Here is a 15,871-nt window from a genome sequence, read left to right as displayed (position 1 = left end):
AGAAAACTACTAGTAAAGTCACACTGGCGAAAGCTTCAGCCTCTCGGCGCTCGAGGAATCCCCTTATTTAGTCTAAGCGCGCACGAGATTGCAGAAATATATACCGTGCGACGCGTGCATATCAAGTTCAAGTAATATCAAGTAGCTTGATATCAAGTCAAGCCATAAATATCTAAAATCAAGAAAAGTAGTTGGTTAAAATGTCAAGCTACTTGGCTTGATGAATCCCTAAAGAAGGTGCTTCACGAGAATTCTAAAGTGCTTTTGTTTCGCGAATTGCGCTACTGCAAAATTTTAACATTTAACAATAAAAAATGCGTTGTTGAAGCGTGTATCCTTCCATTTTTAGTAATGGCGTAGTTTTTACTTGTCATATGTCAAAAGAAGGCAGGATGCCCATATAGCGGGGTATTCAAAATTCAACCTTTTATTGGAAAACCATGTATGATATGACATATAATTTATTATTATGTTATTGTTGTAGATTATTTCATCCTCGATTTCATCTCGGTCAGTTTCTCAAGTGAATATTGATCTTTTTTTCAGAAATTCTTCTTGAATTTTCTGTGATGCTGATTATTAGATCAACACATTGAGTAATAAACATAGATAGAGGGAGCATACGCAATTTTTAAATGTCCTCAACATGGTTAGATTACGTTGTAGGATTGTGATATTTTCAAATCAACAATTTTAATATATCAATATGAATGTTTTTTATATTGAATGAAATATATTCATTTGAGTGATTCCCGATGCAAATTTGAATATTTGGAATCCGGTATTTTACCTAATACTCGAATTTATAGTATGCAGAATATTTATTATTTTCTGTATCTACCTGCTGAAATCCAAGGTTTGGCAATTTTGGCTTTCCTTGTGTCATCGGTAGTTTCAGGTCTTTTGACGCGCTTGAAGTTTGTTTTCTGAATTTTTGATATACATATTTAGGTATTTATTTCAATATACATATTTTGAGTTAAAAAGAAACGTTGATTCACCATGGCACATAAGAAGCGCGTTCTTTGTGAAGAAACTCGCGAATTGAGTGAAATATCCTATCACTGATATATTTTCATTTCTGCGCGCTTCCTGCCAAATTTGGTTTCATATTGGGGACAAAATTTGCTCACTGAAAATGATATATGCTCCCTCTATCTATGCTTATGACTCTGTGAGGTTCTTTCATCTCGGTTAGATTCTCACTTGAATATTAGGCCTTTTTTTAGAAACTTCTTTGGAATTTTCTGTGGTGCTGGTTATGCGATCAACATAAAATTTTGTTTAAATTGTTATTTCATATCAACACCCAAAATCTCAACTGCGTCGACAAATTCCACATTGTGTCGAAATGAAGAGTGCTCTGTTCGGGGAATGTGCACTGTTCTCCATAATAGGCGCCCTATAAATACTTCTTTATTTGGTCATAAAGATCATCAGGAGTGAAATAACACAGTGACTTAACAAAAACGTCCTGGTTGAAAATAGAATATGACTTTGTCGTTTCACTTTCTCGTAATTAATTAGTATTTATCTGTTAAGTTAATCAACAGCTAATTGTGGAATCAGATGACTGGCCTAGCGATGGGATAAGGCATGAAATACGTAGCGTCATTTATAAACACACATAAATAAGTACTGAATTGGAATAACTACTTGTTCATTATGTAGGTAAGACGACAGATGGTGAAGAGATCTAACGTTTGGGGTTTTCGTTGAATTAATTATTAGAGAATATGATGATTTTTAACGGGGTGGGAAATTTCTATGTTTTAGAACTACCATTTTTGAATCAGAGGAGATAGACAAAATCTGATAACCCATTATCGTTCTCTGAGAAACTAAAAAGGGTCCTAGTATTCATTTTTGGCCACCTTCTTTTGTTTTCAAATTATAAGGAAAAATTGGAGAAGGGCGATATCGAAAAAAATTCATATCTCCCTAATACTGATGATAGAGATCTGAAATTAAAACATTTTACAGGCACTTTTAACGAAGAATCTAGTGGCGTGCTCGTCTTTTTAGCAGGATTTTCAATTACGAAGCTATAACCCAAAGCTTTGTTTTTTTGAATGAGAACACTAGTTTTCTGTGCAATTTTTGAGAGCTTCATTAGAGATAGACAAAATCTGATACCCCATTCTCTAAAAGTCCAAAGAACGATTGGTTTTTGAATCACAAGTATTTCTACTAGTGCTACTTTTTTGTGATGACTATACCAGTTTATCGAACTTCTTCAAAATTTGGAAAATTACGATATTCTCATGAAGGAACTTCTAATTTTTTTCATTTTCTAAGGTCTAGGTATGGAAAATTCTGCAAAAATTTTTCGACAAAAAATTTTCAGTCAAGTTCGAAATTCTGCTAATAAGGGATCGTCAATTTTATCACAGCTCACTGATTTACTCTAGACATCACAGTTTTGAGAAAATTTGAACTCGAAATTTGGGAAAAACATTAAAAATTGAATCTCTATCCAAGAACCGTTATATTCCCTAAAATATTTGACGCAGACCCCTCAAATGGGAACGTTTTTCAGAGATCAAGTTGCTATCTAAAACATAGTGAGCTTTCAAGTACGTAGCTTATGACCAGAAGAAGTGGCAGCCTCGAGAAAATTATTAAATTTTTTTTTTTTTTTCATTACTAATTTTTTGGAGGCCTCAAAAGATTCTTTGGAAAGAAATATCACTCTAATGAAGAAGTGATTGCTGAGTTTGAAGCCTATTTCGCAGCATAGACAAATCTTATTGAGTGAAAAGTGTTAGCATATTCTGTTCAAGAGTTATCAAATCCAAACTTTAGGATTACTCCCTGCTCAAAATACGAAAATTGCACAAAATTTTGCTAGGATTCGAAAATTGCACAAAAATATGCTAGGATTCGAAAATTGCACAAAAATATGCTAGGATTCGAAAATTGCACAAAAAATGCTAGAATTCGACAATTGCACAAAAATATGCTAGGATTCAAAAATCGCACAAAAAATGCTAGGATTCGAAAATTCCACAAAAAATGCTAGGATTCGAAAATTGCACAAAAATATTCACCTTCATGGTTTCACTTCATAGAAAACCAAGTCGATAGAAATCCGTGCAAAACCACTGATCATACTCCAAGTCCCAAATATCGTCTTTCGAAACGTCTGTGAGCCTGACGAATATCCATCATTTCGAAAACACGTGTAAAATTAGTCATCCAATCCTCTATGATTATGCACACCACGAAAAATGAGGAAAGACATATCAAAGTGCAGGATCGTAACGCAAGAAAGGGAAGGGGCTAAAAATATAAACGGCTAAACTGTTCGTTCAGGAAATTGACAAACGCGATTCTCGCTTCGGAAGCATAGATCTGTGGACAGAGAAAATATTATTTTTAAAATCGTACCCGAACTAATTGTCTGCATCTGTCATCTTTGCCACGACGAAAATAAAGTTAGGTGTGCTTTTTCGCAAAGTATCTCATCCTCATCCTGTCTTACCTTTACGACGTTCTAAAAATAATGGCGGTATACAGTTCTGTCTAGATTCTACCAGAAGGATAATTTCAAACGGCCATCCGTCTTGTTTTGAAGGTTATTTTGATTCTATGTTCTGGGAGGGGCCTCACGACTTAAGATCGTAGAATACTGAGCAAGAATAACAAGGTCTCTTTGGTTCAGGTGTTGGGATATCCAACAAGACCTAGCTCAAGCTAATTTTAAAAAAAAATCGTGTTTTGTTCCCTTGTGACCATACTTTGATCGATTGATTTTGACTTCAATTCTATGGTGTTTGGTGTATCCCATAGAGTAATAAACATAGAGGCAGTATACGCAATTTTCACATATCCCCAACATGATTAGATTACGTTGTCGGATTGTGATATATTTTCAAATCCACAATTTTACTATATCGTTATGAATGTATATTATATTGAATAAAATATATTTATTTGAGTGATTCCTGATGAAATATGCAAATTTGAATATTTTCAATCCGATATTTTCCCTAATTGTCGAATTTATAATGAGCAAAAAATTTATTATTTTCTGTATCTACCTGCTGAAATCCAAGGTTAGGCAATTTTTGCTCTCCTAGTGTCATCGGTTTCATGTCGTTTGGCGCGCTTGAAGTTTGTTTTCTGAATTTCTGATTTATTTAGGTACTTATTTCAATATATTTTGAGTTAATATGAAACGTTGATTCACTATGGGACATAAGAAGTGCTTTCTTTGTGGAGAAACTCGCGAATTGAGTGAAATATGGTATGACTAATATGTTTTCATTTCCGCACGCTTCATGTCAAATTTGATAGTTCATGTTGGGGACAAAATTTGCTTACTGAAAATGACATATGCTCCCTCTATCTATATTTATTACTCTGAGGGTGTATCCCAAAAGGAACTAACAAAGAAATGGTTATGCTGTCTCAAAATGTCAAAATGGAGCTATTTGATCCATTATCATTTCATAATAAATAGAAATGGGAAATTAAACCTAATAATAAAAGAATACGTCCAACTAATAATCGGTAATATACATGGAAAAGTATATAAATAGAAACAGACATAAATATATCTTCATATTTAACAACATGGAGAGTTCTCTTTAGTACTGGATGAGTCAGATAGAACATACTTAGATTGCTTTTCAGAAGATTTGAATCATAGTTGCCGACTTAGGATAGTTCACTGATTCATCTTATACAAGGTGGCTCATGAAGTTCGAGTCGACCAAGACTAACGAGGCAAAATGTTGATGTTATCATAAATATTCATAAAAATGTTCTAAATTGTCTGTTCCTATGAATTTATTTTCTTTCAGATTACAAGTCTGTTTGCTCAACCAGCATTTCAGAGGATTCTGGGAAACATTCTGATGGTTTCTACTCAGATTATCAAAGACAACACTTGACAACAACTGTTCAGCTGAAGAGGAATCCAGGTGAATCCTTGGGAATTATAATAGGTAAGAAGAATTCTAAATGTCATTATACAAGGTGTTAAAATTTTTCCTAATCAGTGACCTTATTTATTGCTCTTATTTCTTTGAAAGAAAAAATGGTGCACTACTGAGATATTTCAAACGAAACATCTTTATGATTGGCTCATACAATGATCAATCTCTGACATAAATCTATTGTGCCTTTTTTCCTATAAGGTTCCGTACTTATGCAAAACAGACGTTATGGCAAGTAGTGGCATCCTGGTGAAACGACTTCTAGTTGTTCAAGAACCCAATCGGTGGCATTTTTCTATCATGTAGTACTATATTTACTGACTACCCTATATAGGCTGTTCATAAATTGGAGGTACAAAGAAAAATGATTCCTTGAATAATTTTAAGGAGAAAAAGTAAAATGTTAAGACTACAAAGTACCAAAAGTGTTTTACTGGACCAAAGTTTATTTTTGCATTTATCTAAACCACCAGTGGTCCACCAAAAAAAAGTCATGGAATACTGAATCAGGCACTGTTCTAGAAAAATATTACTCTGTAGATTTGCATTCGAAATTAGCATATCAAATTGAAATATCAATGACAAATTTAAATTGATTATCTTGTGCTATTAGAAAAAACTTAAAAAACTTTAACACCCTGTATCTTGAAAACAAAGCGTTTGCGGGCCCATGCTTATAGAACTTTTCTTTCTTAAAATTATCCAAGAAATCTGTCATTTCTGTCTCTTTTATGGATACACTACTGAAATATAAGAGATAAAATTCAACAGTAGTCATTTGATTCAAAAGGAAGAGACCCCATTCATAAAAATTAGTCAGGGAGTATAAATCATTTCATTATTCTCGTATATCTCTCTAGACAAGGTAGAATTCTCGGTAATTATATCATTTTGGCTTCAGCCCAGATGATAATTTCGAAAAGAGTGTAATTTTATGAACACTTTGACATTGTGGGTTTATTAGTTCTGCAGCTGCTTTATTTGCGGTTTGTTTATATAGTTTTCAGTGTTGAAGTGATAAATAAGGATTCAAAAGTAATGAACTGGGAAATCCATCGAAATCATGTATACAGGGTGACATTGGAGAGTGAACACAGTATTTCGAACCGCTTAGAAATGTTTTCTGGGAATATACCTGAAAAATGTTTGCCTTCATTGAACTCAAACTAGATCTCAAAATAGAATGATTCTGCCCATAGAGTAATAAACATAGAGACAGGGGGTATACGCATTTTTACATGTTCCCCACATGGTAAATTACGTTGTCGTATATTGTGATATTTTTTCAAATCCACAATTCTACTATATCGTTATGAATGTATTGAATGAAATATATTTATTTGAGTAATTCCTGATTAAATATGCAAATTTGAATATTTGGAATCCGATATTTTTCCTAATTGTCGAATTAATAATAAGTAGAATATTTATTATTTTCTGTATCTACCTGCTGAAATTCAAGGTTTGGCAACTTTTGCTCTCCTAGTGTCATCGCTTGTTTCAAGTCATTTGGCGCGCTTGAAGTTTGTTTTCTGTATTTCTGATATTTTTAGGTATTCATTTCGTTATAATTTGAGTTAATATGAAACGTTGATTCACTATGGGACATTAGAAGTGCGTTCTTTGTAGAGAAACTCGCGAATTGAGTGAAATATCGTATCAATGATATGTTTTCCTTTCCGCGCGCTTCATATCAAATTTGATAGTCCATGTTGAGGACAAAATTTGCTTACTAAAAATGACATATGCTAGCTCTATCTATATTTATTACTCTGAGGTATAAGTAGACACAACAGGTTATCTATGCATTTTAGTCATACACTTTTTCCATCAAGAAATCATTTCTAACTCAAAATTGAGCGTTTGTGATTGGTGGAAATTGAAATGAGGGAAATAGTCGTTGTTAATCCAATACTACTACTTATCGCAATCTTCTCAGTCAATAGACTGAGGATTATGATACTGGTATGATAAAAATAAAAACACACCAATATTTATAGCTCCAGAATTAAAGAAAAAATACATTCTCATTACTTCTTGTCCAGCTCGGTATATATCACGTTTTTTGCTCCTTACAGACGAGAACAGAACATCAAAAGAACTGCATTAATTAAGTGAAGGATGTGCCCTCTCATATAACAAATCTCGGATGGATTTTAATGAGGAAACTGAAAAATTCGAACGGGTTTAGGACATGTCTTTGGGCGTACAGACAAACTACAACCAACGCACGTTGCCCAACTGGAAATGTCACTTGGTTGACGTTTTCGAAAGGGGAGAATTTAAAAATAACTCTTTTGGGATTCCGAGGTTATTTATTGATTTTGAGGGTGTCAACACTCTCTTTTATCTGTTTTCTCTTTGAACGTCGAAGTGTTTCCTTTGAATGCTCGGATGGTCTCAGATATTAGGAAGTCGTATGTCTTTCGACAGTTCTAAGCGCGTTTTGTTCCTTAACAATTGAGGAAATTGCCGCTTTGATGGTTTGTTTTGAAGATTTAGGTGAAAGGGAACCAGGATTATATGGGACGAATTATCGGAGAGCGTGATGAGGAAACACTACAATTTATTTAGAGCTTCATGCAAAATTTCATGTTGATCAGAGAAAATACAAGAATATCATCGAAAAAAATTACTCAATATTTATTTTTAGGTATACAGTTAGTTGGTATTCAAGGGCGCAATAGGCGATTGAATAAACGAGCAACCGAAAGCTCCTTCCAAGTATATGACTGCTACAACTGCCTTATTTTATAAAGTAAGGGATATTCGCTGAAAATGTCTTATCTCTGAATTGTAAATTCTAGAAATATAATCTAGTGATATTTTTTAACAAAGAGCATTTGTGCAGGTGCAAAAGTCTTTATCTCCGACTCAGATTTTGTTGCTTCATATTAAAATATTACTTATCAACATGTTTTTTCGATTTTTTTGAAAAAATTGAATGAAATAAAATGAAATACCATAGAGTAATAAACATAGATAGAGGAAGTATACGCAATTTTTAGTTGTCCCCAATATGGTTAGGTTACGTTGTCGGATTGTGATCTATTTTCAAATCCACAATTTTACTTAGTCATTATGAATGCATATTATATTGAATGAAATACACTGCGCAAAAAAATTAACGCACATTATGGAAATCTCAAATTTATTCTACAACTGAAGGTGTTCTCGATGATAATTATTTTTATCAGAATTATGCATGCATATGTTATCCACTTTCAACGTTTTTCTTCAATAGAGATGTTTCTTCCCAGCAGGAATAAAAAAAGATGAGATTATCAGATTTTGAATGTATTGGCTCCATTCTGAAATCAGTTGTTCTCGATCAATTCTAGTGATCAATAGTTTTTCTTTCGTTTGATTTTCTACACTCGATCGCTATGCAACGCGAAACACGCAATTTGACCCAAGAGGAATGTGGCCAAGCGGTAGTTTTGCGAGAAGAAGGATGGACATACACAAGAATTGCAGAAAGGTTTGGAGTTTCCCATACAAGTGTGTCCAGAATGTTGCAGCGATTCAGGGAGACAGGTATGAATGTCCGAAGACCAGGACAGGGTAGACCACGGGTAACAACTGCCATTCAAGAACGTTACTTGAGAGTTTCTTCAGTGAGACAACGGTTTGCAACCGCTCGCCTGCTTCAAAATCAGCTTGAGCAAACTCATGGGGTGCAAATTAGCACTCAGACAATAAGAAATCGCCTCAGAGAATATGATTTAAGGCCTCGTGTCGCGGCAAGAGGCCCAGCTCTTACCCCAGCCCATCGAAGGGCGCGTTTGGACTTTGCGAGAGAGCATATCCATTGGGAAGAGGCTGATTGGGAAAGAGTTCTCTTCACAGATGAGTCTAGATTCTGCCTCTACCATTGTGATCGACGTTCCCTTGTATACAGACGTCCACATGAAAGATATGCTCAGTGCAATTTCCTGAATACTACTGGTTTCGGGGGAGGATCGATTATGGTATGGAGTGGAATATATTTGACTGCTCGCACAGACCTAGTGGTCGTTGATAATGGAGCTATGAATGCTGATAGGTATATAAGGAACATTCTTGAAGAGCATGTAGTGCCATTTGCCCCATACATTGGTGAACATTTCATTTTTATGGACAATAATGCCAGACTCCATCGTGCGCGCATCGTTCAGGAGTACCTTGAAGAGGTTGAAGTCTCTCGAATGGAATGGCCAGCAAGAAGTCCAGATCTCAATCCGATTGAGCAGGTTTGGGACAACCTCAATAGAAGGCTGAGAAGTTCAGAAAATCATCCAGCTACTCTTAATGACTTAGGAATCCAACTCAGAGAAATCTGGGAAGGATTAGATCAGAACATTTTAAGATTTCATTTTGAGTATGAACCGTCGTTGCCGAGCTGTAATTAACGCAAGGGGTGGAAATACCAAGTATTAAATCACTTATCAGCATTCCAGTATTTTGAAAATTGTTTATTTCTCTTCTTTCACTTAAGATTCGGTGGAATCCTGAATTTTTCTTCCATTTAATGTGTCTTGTTTCGTTCTAAACCTTCCCGAGAGAACATAAAAATAAGTTATAAAGTCAATGTAGAGTTAACTTTCATTAAAATTGAAATTTTCAGAATGTGCGTTAAGTTTTTTGCGCAGTGTATATTTATTTGAGTGATTCCCGATTAAATATGCAAATTTGAATATTTGGAATCCGATAGTTTTCCCAATTGTCGAATTTATAATAGGCAGAATAGTTATTATTTTCTGTATCCACTTGCTGAAATCCAAGGTGTGGCAACTTTTGCTCTCCTAGTGTCGTTGGTTGTTTCACATCGTTTGGTGCGCTTGAAATTTGTTTTCTGAATTTCTGATATATTTAGTTATTTATTTTGATATATTTTGAGTTGATATGAAACATTGATATCACTATGGATCATAAGAAGTGCGTTCTTTGTGAAGAAACTCGCGAATTGAGTGAAATATCGTATCACTGATATGTTTTCATTTGCCCGCGCTTCATGTCAAATTTGATAGTTCATGTTGGGGACAAAATTTGCTCACTGAACTTGACATTATGCTCCTTCTATCTATGTGCATTACTCTGAGTTGCATATCCAATAGAAAACGTTAAGTTTACGTCAAACACAAAAGTAAATTATTTTAGATGGAAGATATTTGACGGTTCACGTGCACATTATGTGCACCTATTGAGAAACCGTCACTGTTTGTTTGTCGATCAGTGTCTTTCCCATCTCGAACTGTAAGAGGACCCCGCTGGGAGCACGTGACCGGTTCATTAAAGAAGATTAACTGAAATCGTTACAGTCGGTGAAACAGCAGAAGACAATTTAATTAAGCCACAATGTGGCCGTAACTGAATTGAGTGATGGCGCAGGGTTGTATTCTATTTGTGATGGCGAGAAATGAGAGACTCTGGACACGTCTGGAAAGGGTGCTTCTGTCTGTGCAAGGCGATTAACATGACGGATTCCATTTGCAGTTGGCTACGAAGAAGGAATGTTACAGAAGGAAATGACAGAGTAATTAGGTTCGTTTTGAAGCAAACATTCCTTGGGAGAGATCGGGAAAAAGAACTACTGACGTGCGGTCTGGGGCTTTGGCGTGCTTGTTTATCCAGATACTGACCAAGCCCAATGCTTTTTAGGATACTTTCTATATGGTAGTTCCTGGAAATGAGCTCTACACACATCGTCAAAAGTCTCGGCCCCCCTACCAAATTTCAACTTGTTGAATGTAACATGACAATTTTTTGTTCACTATCTTATTAGTCCTAGTCTGATGCACAAATGGCGGTGCTAATATTAAATCCATATGATTTTTAGTTAGTAGCAACCTTCAAACGATACGTGTCAAAATTTGACAGCAGTCCGACTATTAGTTTGTAAGATATTGCGTTGTGAGTGTAGCTACTTTTGTTATTTGAAAAAATATGATAAAAAAAGAATTTCGTGTACTGATAAAATATTGCTTTTTGAATGGAAAAAATACAGTTGAAGCAAAATCTTGGCTTGATGAAGAGTTTCCGGGGTCTGCACCTGGAAAATTAGCCATCATTGATTGGTATGCTAAGTTTAAACGTGGTGAAATGAACACCAAAGACGGCAAACGCAGTGGACCCCCAAAAGAGGCGATCACCGACGAAAAAATAAAAAAGTTTACAAAATAATTTTGAATAACCGTACAGTGGAGTTGATCGAGATAGCAGACATTGTGAAGATATCATCTGAACTTATACATCATATCATTTAAAAATATTTGTACATGAGAAAGCTGTGTGCAAAATGGGTTCCCGCTAGCTCACAATCGATCAAAAGCAACAACGTGTTAATGATTCTGAGCAGTGTTTGAAGGTGTTTAGTTAAGTGCAATAAACCTGACTTTTTGCGTTGATATGTGACAATGGATGAAACATGGCTCCATCATTTCACTCCGGAGTCCAATCGACAGTCAGCTGAGTGGACTGCACACGATGAACCGAATCCAAAGCGAGGAAAAAGACAACAGTCATCTGCCAAGGTTATGGCATCATTATTCTGAGATGCGCATAATATTCATTGAATACCTCCAAAAGGGCCAGACCATCAACAGCGATTATTATATAGCGTTATTAGATCGTTATGAAATCATTAAAAAACGACCCCATTTGAGGAAGAAAATGTGCTGTTTCATCAAGACCATGCGCCGTGTCACAAATAATGAAAACAATGGCATAAATGCATGAATTGGGCTTCGAATTGCTTCTGCATCCACCGTATCCGTCAGTTCTGACCCCCAGCGACTTTTTCCTGTTCTCAGACCTCAAAAGAATGCTCGCTGGAAAGAAATTGCCAATGACGAAGTAATCGCCAAAAATGAGGCCTATTTTGAAGCGAAAGAAAAATCGTACTACAAAAATGGTATCGAAAAGTTGGAAGATCACTATAATCGCTGTATAGCCACCGAAGGAAACTATGTTAATAATAAAATCTAATTTTGCGAAAAAAAAAGTGTTCTACTATGGTAGACCGGGGACTTTTCAATTGGCCTGTTACATTGTTAATTTCTTGGGAAACCTAGAGGGGCCAAGCCTATTAACGATGTGTGTATTTCCGATATATCTCCGAATGTACTGGAATACCTGATAGCAATGAAGAAGACTAAATGAAACGATCTAATAATACAGCCTTCAACGTTACCCTGGCACTTTGTGCTTATGATTTACCTGTAACCGTACCAAATAAAAGTGTTGATGCAGCTGCAAGATGCTCTCTCATTAAAGTTTATTATGTGAATCGTACAGAAATAGGTGATTTTATGTATCCGTCCTGCTTAGGTTGACGCTGCGACGCTTGGCATCGTTTCTTGAGGGGGGTTATTAGAAGAATACCTGAAACGCAACTTCTGTGACAATGATGGATACGCGGTCGAATCTGTGAAAATTCGCTTCGTTCCGAGCGCTTCCTCCACGTGAGTATGGAATGCATCGGACAAACAGCTTAATTGCGCCAAGGTCCAATTTTAGATGGGGGAGATCGGAGATGATGAAAGATACAATTTTGATTGATTTGACTGCAGTGACAACAAAGGAGAATGGATAGTTTGTAGGTTGGAATCGTAACATCGTGATAAGATCAATTGGTTGAACCATTATTAACACTGATAGACAAAATTAAATCGATATGCAGTTGTTTATGACAGATTTACCTAATTGATGTTCGACAAAATCTGTTTTGAGGACCACTATATTTGAAAGGCCAATTGAAAAGTCCCCGGTCTACCATAGTAAAACACATTTTTCGGGCAAAATTCGATTTTATTATTCAACATAGTTGTCTTCGACGACGATACAGCGATTATAGTGATTATCCAACTTTTCGATACCATTTTTGTAGTACGATTTTTCTTTCGCTTCAAAATAGGCCTCATTTTCGGCGAATACTTCTTCATTAGCGCTAAATTTTTTCCAGCGAGCATTCTTTTGAGATCTGATGAGAACAGGAAAAAGTCGTTGGGGGCCAGATCTGGCGAATACAGTGAATGCAGAAGCAATTCGAAGCCCAATTCATGCAATTTTGCCATTGTTTTCATTGATTTGTGACTCGGTCTTGAGGAAACAGGACCTTTTTTTCTTCAAATGGGGCCGTTTTTTAACGATTTCATCCTTTAAACGATCCATTAACGCTATATAATAATCGTTGTTGATGTTCTGGCCCTTTTGGAGGTAATCAATGAATATTGTACCTTGCGTATCCCAGAATATTGATGCCATAACCTTGTCAGCTGACTGTTGTGTTTTTCCTCGCTTTGGATTCGGTTCATCGTGTGCAGTCCACTCAGCTGACTATCGGTTGGACCCCGGAGTGAAATGATGAAGCCATGTTTCATCCATTGTCACATATCAACGTAAAAATTAAGATTTATTGCAGCTTCAAACACTGCTCGAAATCATTAACACGTTGTTGCTTTTGATCGATTGTGAGCTCGCGCGGCACCCATTTTGCACACAGCTATCTCATGTACGAATATTCGTGAATGACATGATGTACACGTCCAGATGATATATTTACAATGTCTGTTATCTCGATCAACTTCACTTTACGGTCATTCAAAATTATTTCATGAACTTTTTTGATTTTTTCGTCGGAGATAGCCTCTTTTGGGCGTCCACTGCGTTCGCCGTCTTCGGTGCTCATTTCACCACGTTTAAAATTAGAATATACCAATCATTGATGGTGGATTTTACTGGTACAGACTCTTCATCAAGCCAAGATTTTACTTCAACTGTATTTTGTCCCTTCAAAAAGCAATATTTTATCAGCACACGAAATTCTTTTTTTTTTTTCATCTTTTTTCAAATAACAAAAGTAGCTTCACTCACAACGCAATATCTCACAAACTAATGGTCTTCACCAAGGGCTGACGACTCTATAAACAAATGAGAACACATTGTTTAGTTGATAATCATCGTTTCTCTACTATTGATAATAATGCATGTAGAATCAAAAGGCAGGAAACTAAACTATTTAGAATCCATTGAAATTCATAAATTATTGGACAGAAATAGTTTTGAAATTATGAACGAACAAACACAACTATGTTATTCTGAAAAATTCAATGCTTTCAAATAATTCTTGGAAGTTAGATAACGGTCATAAATGTTTGCTATCTACCGATTGAATTCACGTCCCATTTTTCCTTCGATTTCAATCGTTCAAGTGGAAGTCGATACAGCGAATTTCGGGCGCCTCCAATTCGATCCCAGAGCCGTGTCGAAAGATCGGAGCTTTTACGACTTTGAGCGGCGCATAAGCGCGGATTTATTGAGATTTATCGCGACCATATAACTTGGCCGAAATAAAACGAAATAAAAATAAAATCGAAACGCGTCTAGTCCCGCCAAAACTATAATACTCGACCGGAAACGGATGACGTATGGCGCGCTCCTAGTCTCATCCTATCTCGTTTAGCCCCTCGCAAGGTATAAATAGAGCTCTGGGTGTGCAGAGACGAAGTGGCCCAGGTCAAAGAGCCGGAGAACCCTGCCAGAAAGCATGGACGACACGGCCTCGGGTAGGTTTATTCGCTTGGCCGTCGAAATTTCCGGATCTGACACCCGTTGACCACATTTCAGATGTAGATAGGGATTCACGACTTGGCTTGATTTTCAAGCTACTTGGCTTGAGTTTGACTTGATTTCAAGTCAAGCTCAAGTCAAATAGTAGTTTTTCAATCTCAATTCAAGTCAAGTATTTATTTATCAAGTACTTGAATTCTATCAAGGTACTTGATTTTTAGCAGTTTTATTGTGTAGAGTCACATCAATAAAAATGATGAAATGAGAAGGAACCTTCCGAAAAACACTTTTATTTATTAAACTTATTGTATAAAAACCGAAAATATCAATTTTTTTTTAATAGAAACATGAATTAAATCACTATAAATCATAACAAAATGGAAAATAATAAAAAAAATTGAGTTTCTTAATATCTAGAAACCTCCAGGCTTTGTTTGATTTCATAATTTTCCATCCAGGATCTAAGACACATGAGGCATCTTATAGATTTGTCGCCTAATCTATTGCGGGTTTTTGTATCTGTAAGAGCAGCTCTGGAAAATTGTCTTTCAACAGGAGCTGAAGATGCTGGCGTTGATAAAAAATCCTTCGCCATTTTTGCCAAGTTTGGAAAGATATTTCTCTAATTCTGTGGTTATTCCGTTCATTCTTCCACATCTTGTAGAACAAAATCGTGCGAGAATATATCAGAAACGCACAGTTTTCATGGTTATATTTTTCTATTATATGTTGGTACTCCGAACTTTCCGCCACGGCTTTATCTATCAATTCATCAATTTGCCTTAAAGATATCAGTTCTGCCAACCAACATTTTTCAATGCAAAAATCACTAAATGATATTTATGAAAACATTGCATAAATTTCAATAAAAATGCAATGAATTAGAGAAAATAATGTATAATACTCGTACAGAAGGCTCATTCTACTACTCGTTCATTCAAAAACTCGCCACTTCATGGCTCGTTTTTGAATTTTGAACTCGTGGAAGAATATCAATGCCTTCTGCACTTGTATTATAAATAACTATTCTGAAACTACTAAAATCTAATAACAGATTTCATAGAAATGTGAGAAAACTACTAATAAAGTCACGCTGGCGAATGCTTCAGTCTCTCGGCGCTCGAGGAATCCCCTTATTTAGTCTAAGCGCGCACAAGATTGCAGAAATATATGCCGTGCGAAGCGAGCATATCAAGCTCAAGTAATTTCACGTAGCTTGATATTAAGTCAAGCAATAAATATCTAAAATCAAGTCAAGCCAAGCTCAAGTATGTAATTTTTCACGAGCTTGATTTTCAAGTCAAGTAGGTTAAAATGTCAAGCTACTTGGCTTGATGAATCCCTACTTATAGAGGCCAGCTATGTTGAATAGGGATTCT

At 35.8% G+C, this 15,871-nt stretch overlaps 1 protein-coding gene across 2 annotated transcripts in view; it reads left to right on the top strand.

Annotated features, from left to right (window-relative positions):
* Nucleotides 1-15,871, top strand: part of LOC123680169 (glutamate receptor-interacting protein 1) — a 36,425-nt gene that overhangs the window by 10,102 nt on the left and 10,452 nt on the right. For both annotated transcript variants that reach the window (XM_045617939.1, XM_045617940.1), the window contains exon 3: nt 4,809-4,952. In XM_045617939.1, the coding sequence (XP_045473895.1) occupies nt 4,809-4,952 (144 nt within the window). The remainder of the gene's footprint in view (nt 1-4,808; nt 4,953-15,871) is intronic.

This window comes from Harmonia axyridis, chromosome 5, assembly GCF_914767665.1.
Source record: "Harmonia axyridis chromosome 5, icHarAxyr1.1, whole genome shotgun sequence".
NCBI lineage: Eukaryota > Metazoa > Arthropoda > Insecta > Coleoptera > Coccinellidae > Harmonia > Harmonia axyridis.
The sequence above is the reverse complement of the archived record's forward strand: the minus strand, read 5'-3'. Positions and strand labels throughout refer to the sequence as shown.